The sequence below is a fragment of the Rhincodon typus genome, chromosome 6 (genome assembly GCF_021869965.1).
Source record: "Rhincodon typus isolate 14 chromosome 6, sRhiTyp1.1, whole genome shotgun sequence".
Classification (NCBI taxonomy): Eukaryota; Metazoa; Chordata; class Chondrichthyes; order Orectolobiformes; family Rhincodontidae; genus Rhincodon; species Rhincodon typus.
In genome coordinates this window covers 43,747,144-43,760,334 of record NC_063337.1, presented here as the reverse complement: position 1 = coordinate 43,760,334, position 13,191 = coordinate 43,747,144, and the positions used below count along the sequence as shown (strand labels likewise).

General features: G+C 42.3%; 1 protein-coding gene across 2 annotated transcripts in view; it reads right to left on the bottom strand.

The window, feature by feature from the left end:
* The window catches only part of pdgfd (platelet derived growth factor d), a 172,651-nt gene that overhangs the window by 31,121 nt on the left and 128,339 nt on the right, over nt 1-13,191 (bottom strand). For both annotated transcript variants that reach the window (XM_048598343.1, XM_048598344.1), the window contains exon 5: nt 9,445-9,646. In XM_048598343.1, coding sequence (XP_048454300.1) covers nt 9,445-9,646 — 202 coding nt within the window. The remainder of the gene's footprint in view (nt 1-9,444; nt 9,647-13,191) is intronic.

Sequence of the window (13,191 nt, the reverse complement as noted above, 5' to 3'; positions counted from 1 at the left end):
GCTGTGTTCATCCAGTTCTACACCTTGTTATCTCAAGTAATCCATCATGTGTTATTGTTCTTCATGTAAAAACTTGTCATGGACTCCCTCTCAAAAGCATACCCCAGGACTTGCCTTAATGCTGCTGTTATAAGCTTAGAGGACAACAATCTTGTTTGTACAGTATCTTTATTTACTTAGCTATAAAATAGTCAGTGTCTCAAGATGGGGCCACTTGACTACATAAAGCCAGGATGTAGTATTTTACAGTATTGCATTTATACCCCACACATCAACAAGGTGATGTTACAGCACAGGTCTGAATTTAGTGAAGTGCATCAGAACATATGCTTGTGACAAACAGCTTGCAGGTCCTGTTTAAATGTGGCTCAGACCTCAAAATAGTTGCAGCCACTTTGCTTGGAGCATAAGAGCATGACTTGCATGCTCCTTAGATTTCTCACCCAAGAGTTAAAGCTAAGCCCACAGAATCACAGCCTTGAAATTTTTCCAATCATCACTTTAACTGCGACATTAACCTGCTTTATATAAATGACTTAAGCAGCAGACTAAGAAGTTCAATATAAACTTATCTGTACAATATTCTTGGCTTGTGTGTTTAAAACATTTCTAAATGTTGTATAAAGTACCATCACTCTCTATATCTATAGTTGAATTTTATGAACCAATGCTGAGAAATAGGAATTATTTTCGCCTAGAATCAGTTCTGCGACACTTAGTCTGAGATTATGCCCTCTGGTCCTAGACTCCCCACAAGGAGAAGAAACCACTGCATCTACCCCTAAAGAATCCTTCATTTTTTAATAAGGTTACATCTCATTCTTCTGAATTCCAATGAGCACAGGCCCAACCTACTCTCATAAGACAGTCCTTCCATGCCAAGGAAAAGCCTAGTGAACCTTCTCTGGACTACATCGAATGTCGGTGTGTGTTTCGTCATATAGGGGGCCCAAAACTGTTCACTGTATTCTGTACTGTATTCTAGCTGTCTGACTAGTACCTTGTATAGTTTAAGCAAAACCCTCCACTCTTAAAATCCATTCCCTTCCAAGTAAATGCTAACATTTCAACTGCCTTCCCTTTTTAACCTGCTAATTTAGATGCCAACTTTTTGTGATTCATGGACAAGGACTTCCAAATCACTCTTTTCTATTTTTTTCTCTATTTAAGTTTAAATTAATATTCAGCTCCTCTATTCTTCCCACCGAAGTGCATAACTTCACATGTTACATTATACACCAGCTGCCAATTTTTTGCCCACTTGGTTAACCTGTCAATATCGCTCTGCAGACACTGTGTCATCCTCATCACTTGCTTTCCTCACATCATTGCACACCAGTGTAATATTTCCATTTCTTTCAATGTCAAAGACTGGCTAATCTGTTTGATGTATTCCATTTAGCACTATTTAGTGTCACATCATATGCACAGCCAAGAATGAATTGACACTCTCAAATATTACTATGCTGAGGACTGTTACAAAGGCTAGTGCTGGGTTTGATTCATGTTCCCGCCCTCTCAATCATTCTAATTATTGGATCATTCATTGAGCTGAAGTACATACTCACTTGAGAATGAAATAAAAAAATGTCCATATAATAATTATCTGATTTATATTTTAGCTAATAATAATCTTTACATAGAACAATAACATTTTACAAACAAATTTCAATTTCCAGTGACTAACTGAAAAGGAACACACGGCCAGACTTTGAATTTTACAACTTCCACTGCATACATAACATAAACGAAAAGCAACATAAACAAATCACTATTCAGACTGCAGAACAGAACAATCTCTTTTACTTTCAGCACAATTGGAAACCCAATTCCATAGTTATACAATACATTGTTCATTAAGGAGACAATCAATTCTCCTGCAATCTGTACAAAGTAATTCTCAACTTCTGACCATTTACTTCCATACGTTTTCTTTTGCAGCAAGGCAACTTGTAATCCTCGAGCTGTTATTTATAGCTAATGGGTTTTTCTGAAGATCCTCCCACTAGCTTTGACTAGGTGAATCTTCCAACCGCATTTGAAATCATCTCAAATCTGATCTTTTCAATCCAAATGTGAGCTCCAAGCTGCAAGGTGAACCACGAAACATGCTGCTGGGGCAGCTACTCCATTTCTCTTAGTTCCCAGCAGAATGCCCTGTCTGGTATGCCATTAAGGAGAACCTCGTAATCCTATCCTTCCATTCCTCCTAAGTCCAGCTCCATAACAAAATGAATCATTTGAGCTTTGCATTTAGGTAGCTATGTTGATTAGTTACCCTTTAGACTCCCAACGTAATTTTATAGTGCTATTAAATAGACAGTTAAAATACAAAACGTGACATTCTTACCACCTTCCTGAGACTTAAGAGAAACAATCTTTACTATCAACACAAATGCTTCGGCTATTGCCTACAAGTCTAAATACTGTGCAGCTTCTTGCGAGTGGAACAATCTGGGTTCCTTTAACAAGGAAGCCACATAGGTTTACTTTCAACAGAGTTCAGAACACGTCAACAGGACATTTGATTTCATCATTTTACCACAAATTGAAACATAATTCCAAAGATCAAAATGTATCATGTTTATAACAATATATATTCACTATATCAAGCATCTTTCCTGCCTCAACGAAACCACCTTGAAAATAATTAAGCCCACTTCTAGCAATTTAGTAACAACCTTAACCCACAACTCAAATCGTGAAATTTACCTCTTACGCCCGATTCACAAGAGGCATTGGAATTCCTGAGAATATAGAATGTGTGAATAGAAAGCAGCCATTAGCAGTGGGGTTCACCAGGAAATTTTGCTTTTCTTCTTTTTCAGTCCAATATACACCATATTAGCTGCCAGAAAATAAGGTCAGGTTCCTTCTAGTCAAAGAGTGTGATATGTGATTTGCTATTCCACAGCTCCTTCTAGTGTCTTCCTCTATTTCTCCAGAGCTTTGCTCAAAAAACAGTGACACCACCCACGCCCTCCACCTCCTCCAGAACTTCCAATTCCCCGGTCCCCAACACCTCATCTTTACCATGGACGTCCAGTCCCTCTACACCTGCATTCCCCATACAGATGGCCTAAAGGCCCTCCGCTTCTTCCTGTCCCGCAGGCCCGACCAGTCCCCCTCCACCGACACCCTCATCCGCTTAGCCGAACTCGTCCTCACCATCAACAACTTCTCTTTCAATTCCTCCCACTTCCTACAGACAAAGGGGGTGGCCATGGGTACCCGCATGGGCCCAAGCTACGCCTGCCTCTTTGTAGGTTACGTGGAACAATCCCTCTTCCGTACCTACACTGGCCCTAAACCCCACCTCTTCCTCCGTTACATTAATGACTGTATCGGCGCCGCCTCGTGCTCCCACGAGGAGCTCGAACAGTTCATCCACTTCACCAACACCTTCCACCCCAACCTTAAGTTCACCTGGACCATCTCTAATACCTCTCTCTCCTTCCTGGAACTCTCTGTCTCCATCTCGGGCAACCACCTAGAAACCGATATTCATTTCAAGCCCACCGACTCCCACAGCTACCTAGAATACTCCTCCTCCCACCCACCTTCCTGCAAAAATGCCATCCCCTATTCCCAATTCCTTCGCCTCCGCCGCATCTGCTCCCAGGACGAGGCATTCCACTCCCGTACATCTCAGTTGTCCTCGTTTTTCAAGGACCGTAACTTCCCCCCCTCGGTGGTCGAGAACGCCCTCAACCGTGTCTCCCACATTTCCCGCAACTCATCCCTCACACCCCGTCCACACAATAAGAACCAAAAAAGAATCCCCCTCGTCCTCACATACCACCCCACCAACCTCCGGATCCAACGCATCATCCTCCGACACTTCCGCCATCTGCAATCTGACCCCACCACCAAAGACATCTCTCCCTCCCCACCCTTATCTGCTTTCCGGAGGGACCACTCTCTCCGTGACTCCCTTGTCCGCTCCACACTCCCCTCCATCCCCACCACACCCGGCACTTTTCCCTGCAACCGCAGGAAGTGCTACACCTGCCCCCATACCTCCTCCCTCACCCCCATCCCAGGCCCCAAGAAGACTTTCCACATCAAGCAGATGTTCACCTGCACATCTGCCAATGTGGTATACTGCATCCGCTGTACCCGTTGTGGCCTCCTCTACATCGGGGAAACCAAGCGGAGGCTCAGGGACCGCTTTGCAGAACACCTATGCTCGGTTCGCAATAAACAACTGCACCTCCCAGTCGCGAACCATTTCAACTCCCCCTCCCATTCCTCAGACGACATGTCCATCCTGGGCCTCCTGCACGGCCACAACGATGCTACCCAAAGGTTGCAGGAACAGCAACTCATATTCCGCTTGGGAACCCTGCAGCCCAATGGTATCAATATGGATTTCACAAGCTTCAAAATCTCCCCTCCCCCCACCGCATCCCAAAACCAGTCCAGCTTGTCTCCGCCTCCCTAACCTGTTCTTCCTCCCACCTATCCCCTCCTCCCACCTCAAGCCGCACCCCCATCTCCTACCTACTAACCTCATCCTGCCCCCTTGACCTGTCCGTCCTCCCTGGACTGACCTATCCCCTCTCTAACTCCCCACCTACACTCACCTTTACTGGCTCCATCCCCGCCTCTTCGGACTGTTTTTTTCCTCTCCACCTATCCTCTCCTCTATCCATCTTCTATCCGCCTCCCACTCTCTCCCCATTTATTTCAGAACCCCCTTACCCTCCCCCATTTCTGATGAAGGGTCTAGGCCCAAAATGTCAGCCTTTCTGCTCCTATGATGCTGCTTGGCCTGCTGTGTTCATCCAGCTCTGCACCTTGTTGTCTAGGAAAGACCAAGACCCCTGCATCAATTCTGTCAGTAATACATACTGACTCTCACTCGTTCACTCTCAAGAGCCAATTCAGAAACATCCATGATAAGGTTTAGAGAGAGGAGCACTCAACATGAACCAGAGCATGAGCAAACAGATGTAGCTGGAGGATGCAGCATAAGAAGACACATTTTTTAAATGAAGGCTATTTGTTCATAGGAAGTAGTTGTCACAGGCTAGGACATGATTTATTATCCATCTTGAATTGTCCTGGAGAGGGAGTTGGTGAGCTGCCTTCTTGAACCACTGCAGTTCATTTGGTGTAGGTATACCCGCAGTGCTGTTGGATGGAGATTCAGGATTTTGATGGAGTAACATAGAAAGAATGGCGATTTAGTTCCAAATCAGAGTAGTGAGTGGCTTGGGTGGGAAACTGCAGTGGTGTTGCCAAGCATTTGCTACCCTTTTTGGTGGTGGAGGTCACGGGTTTGGAATGTGCAGTTGAGTGAACCTTCATGAGTTATTGAAGGACCTCAGCGACATGGCTGCCACAGCGTGTTGATGGTGGAGAGCGTGAATGTCAGGGGTGATGGGTGAGGTACAAACACATGGATTGCTTTTATCTGAATGATGTCGAGATTCCTGTGTGTTGCTGGAGCTGCACCCATTGGGGCAGGTGGAGAGTATTCCATCACACTCCTGACTTGTGCTTTGCAGATGCTGGATTTTGGGAGTCAGGAGGTGAGTTACTGCAGAATTCCTAGCTTCTGACTGTTCTTGTAACCACAGTATTCATATGGCTGGCCCAGGTCAACTTCTAGCTGATTGGCTCATTGCATCTTAGCTGAATAGCCTGATGCTCCAGATTTCACTTCTCCTGTTGTAGATCATTAAAGCTACATGCAAGAATGTAGGACTGTCTTCAACATTGTCTGACAGGTGGTGTGTTAACTGGAGGACCACACTCTCTCAGCATTTCTACTACTGAAAGAGATAGTTTCTCAGCATAGCAATCCATCTGGGAGTATGCAATTACATCTTTCATAAATCTGGTCTTAGCGTCTGCTTATAGAAATGTGATTGTGTTGTGCCACCTCACTCTCACATCACAGTTCCCTTCATCCTGCAACAAAATATACTCCTGATCAATTTCTTCCCCACTATAACTCTACTTCCTCTTGAACTTTACATAAGGTAAGCATTGGTTTCTGCACAGGCATGGCAGGTACTAGGCAGATTACTGAAATAATGTTAAGTCTGGCCCAGGATCCAGATCTAGGTTAGATCCGGGCATGAAGTTGTGAAATTTCCCAGCTTTGTGAAATGTTCAAACTGTCTGCCCGGATGTCAGATCTTTGTGCCAGGATGTGGGCTGCATGTGGTGAGGAGAGTGCCAGGTGTGGAGGCAGTCTGCGTGGAAGGCCTGCCCTCTGGGAAGTGGCACCAAAATTCTGATCCCTAAGAAAGGAATTAAACAGAAAGTGCACTTCCAGCCTTCATCTCACCACACGCTCCTTACACCCCATCCATGCCAAGCCATTCTACCTCATGTGCTGCACTCACACCCGTAATCCCTCAGAACCTCCTTGTCAATCTAGGACCCTGTAACCTATTCTTAGCCCTTTGCAGCCCCTAAGTCAACACATTGCCAACCTAGGCCCTCCCCTCACCCAACACTACTTTAATGGCTTACAAAATCTACTTGAGTGGAGGCATGTAAATAGCCAATCTCTGTGAACCGTGTGTGCGCAAGTGATTCTCCCACATTCCTTCCCCCAGAAAAATGGGAAACACTGTATTTGGAAATGGAATTGAGTGGCTTTCGGTTGTGGCAAAATTCCACGTCCCAGCTTCCTGTTTTGGTCCCATGCTGCTAGTTAGATGCTCCATAATTGAGTTTTACCCAATTACTTCAGCAGCAGCCATTCTTGTTAAGGTTTTAAATGGCTTTCAGCAGTGCATTGATGTACACAATGGAAGATTGATAGTGTTTCAGTGATAGAGATGTCGAGATGAAAGGTACGTCTCCGACGTTCAGAGTGGCTTGTAACCAGGAAGCATTGCTCTTAACAATTCCTTCAGACTGTTGCTCTTTCTCCTGGTCTTAATGCAGTTCAGAATGCCTCTGGTTACATTTTCAGCAATAGAGTGCTATCCTTCCCAAATGCAGCCTTACCACACCAGCTTCCATCATTCTTCCGCCTTCTCTTCCTGGGAGCAAAGGTGACAGGGAATCTCCAATTGAAATTAAGCCAAGCTTAAATTATTCTTAGCAGATTGAGAAATTTTCCACACTTTCATACTTCACTGACGAAAAACTCATAAGATAAACTGTAATCAGTTGCAGTTCATTGCTGAAAACATTAGAATTGAGAAGAAACTTATTCTAGACTCTTGTTCAATGTACTATCACTCACGAGTATCATTAATACTTCTTTTTTATCCAGATCATCCCAGTCGTCTGCCTCAAACCAAACAAATGAAAATCCACGACTGCTTCGGCATTTCCTGACAGATCTTTATCTCATTGCTTTTTAAATCAGACATTTCCTTTTTTCAATCCTCATTGAGTGATTGACTGCCTCAATGCACAGTCCCTAGCTATTCTCATCATCCACTGACATGCGACCATTATCGCAGTGAGGTTAGAAACAATCAAGTTCGATCCTACAGTGATTTAAAACAGAAGTCACAATGGAAAAAACACTGATTGGTTCTCATTCACACCCTTACATCTTTTAAAAGTTAGAACACAGTTTAAAAGCAGGCTGCCAGGGCAGTGGGAATTATGGGATTTTAGTTTGGAAACATGTTAGCAGAAAATGAATAAATGTGAGAAATTGTTATTCCGTCACTTCTGCTTCTACCTTATGGTAATGCCATATTATTGTATCCTGACAACTTATTATGCAGTTTTTCAAAAAGTTAACATTCTAGATAGAATATATGTTTACATTTTGACTCGTGTCTAGCTGCTGACATTCCCCCAGTATGTCCTCAAGTTGCCATTTTTCAAGAGTGACCTTGGTCAGCAAGTTGTGGCAAGTTATATGAATACAGAGGGTTTTATAACCCCAGCTCCACATAATTCTGCCATTATCTGTCGTCTAGTGGGAAGAACTGGATTGAAATGAGCAATGGGAGGTCTCGCTGATTTTTCCCTTTACAGTCTGAATCACTGAGTTCAAATATTTTGGTCTACTGCTGTCCTGACAAAATCAATTAATTCAGATTGAGAATTGAATGTGTACAATATCCAATTATGAGCCACCAGCAAATCTTCTTAGAAGATACTTCTTCAAGCGATTTCTTGTGGGATTGCAAAGAGAGTGATTTTTTTGGGTGGATCAATAGTACTAAGAGAGAGATGGAGGAGGGGTAATCAAAACAGACAGACTGAGGGAAAAGGGGATTACAGAATGGTGACGATGGTGGAAAGAGAGGAGAGAGGGAGAGAAGAAGAATAGTGTATTATCAATAAGAAAATTGGGAAGTTGGATAAGATTGTGTCTTGTGAGGAGGATGCAAGGAGGTTTCAAGATGGTCTGGACATGTTGAGTGAGTGAGCAAACTCAAGGCAAATGATGTACAATTTGGGTAAATGTGAAGTTGTACACTTCAGTATGAAAACCAGAAAGGAAGACTATTATTTAAAGGGTGATATATTGGGAAGTGTGGATGTACGAAGGGACCTGGGTGTCTTTGTACACTAGTCAATGAAAGTAGACAGAAAGGTGCAGTAAGCAATTAGGGAGGCAAATGGTTTACTGGCCTTCATTGCAAGGCAATTTGAGTTCAGAAGTAAGGATGTCTTATTGCAGTTATACAGGGCCTTGGTGAGACCACACCTGGAGTATTACATGCAGTTTTGGCTTCCATACCTAAGAAAGTACATAGTTGGTTCACTAGGCTGACACCAGGGAAGACAGAACTGTCCGATGACCTGGGCATGTATTCACTGGAGTTTAGAAGGGTAAGAGAGGAGCTGATTGTAATGTATAAAATTCTAACAGGCTTGTCAGACTAAATGTAGAGAAGGTGTTTTCCCTGGCTGGGAGGGTCTCAAACCAGGGGACAGTTTCAGAATACAGGGTAGATTATTTAGGACTGGGTTGAGGAAAAGTTTCTTTACTCAAAGAGTAGTGAACCTATGGGATTCTCTACCACACAAAGGCTGTGGAGGTCAAGCCACTGAATATATTCAAGAAGGAGATACATAATGTTTTAGATTTTAAAGGCATGAAGGGGTATGGATAGAAAGTGGGAATGGGGTATTGAGGTTGAGGACCAGCCATGATCATGTTGAATGGTGGAGCAGGCTGAAGGGCTGAATAGCCTACTCCTGCTCCTAGTCTCTATGTCTCAATGTTAAAGGTCAGGGTAAAAGTGAGAGACAGAGCATTGAGGGAAGATAAGAGAGAAATGGCAAGAGTGGTGAGGTGATGTATTAGAGAGGGACATGGTTGGGGGAAATAGCTGATAATAGGAAAGGGGAAACTGCAGGTAAATGTTGACATTTTAAATAGTTTTTATTATCATCCAGGCCTATGAAATTTCAACACATTGAAACAGAATCTTACAATCGTATTGATTTCAATATGAAATAATGTTTGCATTATTATTACTTAATAGTGAATTAATTTCCTACCTTTGGTTTTCCGTTGATGGTGAAAGGTTCTGCCACGAAACCCAGTTGTTGCTTGAAAGATATTGTTCAAGTCTTCTTCCCAGAATTCTGGATCTAAATGCCTCAGAAGCTCTTCTATTGTCTCAAATCCAGCAATTGCCTCATCCAAGGACTCCACAGTCAGTGGTGAGGCAGTAGATGCTGAGCCATGCCATAATGGCCCCTGTATTGAGGAGTATAACCAAAGTATATTAAAGTATACCAACATCATTATTTAGTTTCAAAGCTGACAGCAGTGTTCCTAGCTATAGAATACCCTCTCGTGTCAAAATGTCTCCATGTTTCACATAATGATTTATTTCAAAGTTAGGCAATTGTTTTATAGACAAGTTGTAGCAACATAACTCTAAATGTTCTAATCACCTACATGCAAGATACACAATGCAGCAACAACATCTGTGTTCTTCTAATTAGTACCAACGTATTTATTGGTCAATTAATCACTGTTGGCAATAGTCTGTGGGCCAATGCTCAGTAATAACCACACATAAATCCATGTTTTAAAAAAATATACCATAATGGTCATGAATATTCATATTTGCACTCAAGTTAAGAACAAATCACCAAATAAACTCTTGTAATATCTTGAGGAAGGATTGTTTGCGTTTGTAATGTCATTAATATAATATGATGCCTCTAACTTGACTAGTAAGGTTAACATCAATCGGAAAGCGTATACAATTGATTAGTAAGGTGTTTTGAAAGGTCGGATTTTTTTTAAACCAGCAAAATATGTTGCCCGTGGAAAACGTATAATTCATTACACAATATCAGTAATTGCAGTAGCTGAACTTAGCTGTTGATTGTCCCTTTCCCTGGAAAAATAAATAATTAGCAGTTCATTCTTATATAATTACCAGGGCTGGCTGTACCTGTCCTGCATTTCTTTTTTGGGAATGTCAGGACATTCAGTTCCCATTAAACCAGCAGTTTGAAGCCTGCAGCTATTTGTATGAAAACACGAACAATACTGTATCTGTAAATTACTTTGAAGTTAGATCATTAATTCACAACGGCCTCCTGGCGTGAGAAATTCCCAGATGCCTTGGACAGCTTCTCCACTTGACCTCACTCAATATTGGAATGATTTCAGAATGATAGATGTTCAAAATGGCCTGCAATCTATTTCTATTTTGCACACGAGTTGAACTGATAATGCCGCAGTGAATCATGTTGTAAAACTGTCTTGTGAAAATTTACTTCACAAAGTGGATGAGATGAACAGCACTGACTTTGCCACACATATTGCACTAGTTCAGTGCATGAATGGTGAAATACAGAGTTAAGATCAATGACTCTTCCTCAGCTGTATATGTGGATTGCAATTTGGATGAGCCATGTCATCCTGGATTTATATCTTAACCTTTTCCAAAAGGCATTTGCACTGATATTATACCTGCGTTAAAGGCCAGTTAAACACAACTTCAATCGTTAGCAAACCTGAAGGAAAGTATTCATTCAAATTAATGCAACTATCTAACATAAACAAGGAGCACTATCCAGAACGAGAATAATTTTAGTTTAATTATATATCCAAGTTTCAGTTCGGGATTTTGAAAATCTTAAAAACATATGGGTTTTTTGATTTGATTGATTTATTGTCACATGGTTCTTGGTACAAAATACAGGGAAAAATGTTGCATAGTGTTGCCACTCTCCAGTGCCATCTTAAAACACAGAAAAATAAATCAAAACATAGAATATAAAAGGAGAAAAATTAAGAAATAAAGGAAAAGTGTTCAACTTTACAGTCCTTCTTGTTAAGTTTTCCGACATGGGCCATGGGCCTGGTGGCCAGGCACGAGCGCTGCCACGAGAACAAAAGTTGCTACTCTTTGGCGCCATCTCACCTCCACCTACGCCCCCCACCACTAGGAGTCGCTGGACCTTACAAATGCAGACACCGCTGATGCTGCCCGTTTCCACCCCAACTCGACTCCACCAACACCATGGGTCTGCTTCGCGCCCACCTTGCCAATGCAGCTGCTGCTGATGCCACCGGGTCTTGTACTGGGCCCAAACCCGCCTTCACCTCCTTGAATCTGCTGCAGCAGCTATGAGTCAGCGCTAGGACAGCCTCGGTGATGCAGAAGCTGCTGGGAACCCAAACCCGCCTCCGATGCCACCGCCATGAGTCCACACTGCAGGGCGTATTCGAGTGCGTGCTGTTGGGCCTACTCGCCGCCACCGATGCTGTGAGTGAACTCTTCACCAAGAAATAAGTAAATTAAAATAAAAGAAAAAAAAACTAGAGGAGAGAGAAAAAAGGAAAAGAATCGAAAAGAGGACGGAGCAGATGAGCTCTGGGCTGAGAAGCCTTACTCCATTGCTCTCTTGAATGCGCGTTTCAAAGTATTTTCAAGTACAATGTTTCGTACAATAATCTGTCTAAGTTTATTGCTATGTTGATACAATATTATTCTTCTACTGCATTCTGGCAAACATACAATCACTGTGCTGGACTGTCCTTTATAAATGCTACAAAACCAAAGCTCTGTCTGTGTTCCCGGTGTCTACTTGCAAACTCCATCACAGACTCAATTGACATGAATGGAGTTAGAAGGTAGCATTTCATTTTCCTTGAAATGACAGACACACACACACACACACACACACGCGCACACACACACACACACAGTCACTGGGTTCCCACCTTTGTTGCTACCACTCCAGAAAACCAGGAAGTCCACCAAAGCCTAGCCTCTTTTTGGGGTGTGAAGGACCATAGCAACACAGTAATCAATCACAGAATGGCCACATTTTACTCAGTATTGATTTTAATTATTCCAAGGTAACAATCCAAGCTGCAGTGCAAATGTTGAAAATGCAAATGTCCTTCTGTAATGGTGATGGGGGAGTCAAATGGTAAATTAAACTAGCCCTTTCTTGCACTTAATAACCAGAAACTAGTGCGTGGCATCTCTCCATCTTCTGAATGAATAACACCTCATACAGGGAAGAGTTAATAAGCAGAAAAGAAGTACAAAACTTAATGATGGTGTCTTAGAGGCCAAAACAAGATAAATTATAATGAGCAATGGTAGACAGTTTTTCAAGGCAGAAGACACAAAATGCTGCCAAACACAGTGCCAATTCAAGTGCTAATGTGATTGAGGAACTTAAAGTAATTTGAAGCAGGGGAGGAAAAGCATTAGAGAAATTAATGGGACTTAAAGCTAATACCTGGTCTTAATAGCTGGTTTCCAAGGTGGTAAAAGATGTGATATGTAGTGCTTTTGTGATCTTCCAAAATTCGCCAAATTCTAGAATTATCCCCAGTGGTTTGAAATGCTACCAATATAATTCTATTCAGGACAGGCGGCAGAGAGAAAACAGGAAACTATAAACCAGTTAGCCTATAAACCAGTCAGCCATTGGGAAAATGCTGTGATCTAATATTAAGTAGGTGTTAAGATTAAGCAAAATGTTGTATGATTTTGAGCTAACAGGGTAGTAAGAAAGAAAAATCATGCCTGACAATTCTATTAAAGTTTTCTGAGGATGTAATTGGCAGGGTAAGTAAAAGGCAACCAGTGGATGTTGCATATTTGGGGTTTCAAAAGGCATGGGCTGAATTTGGATTCAGAATTATGTGCTACGAAATCTGTTCTGAATCTATCTTATTTTAGTGCCTTGGTCCACCACAACACATGACTAGCACAGATTTAATGGGCCAGATAAACTCCTCTGACATAACTGTTCTATGAT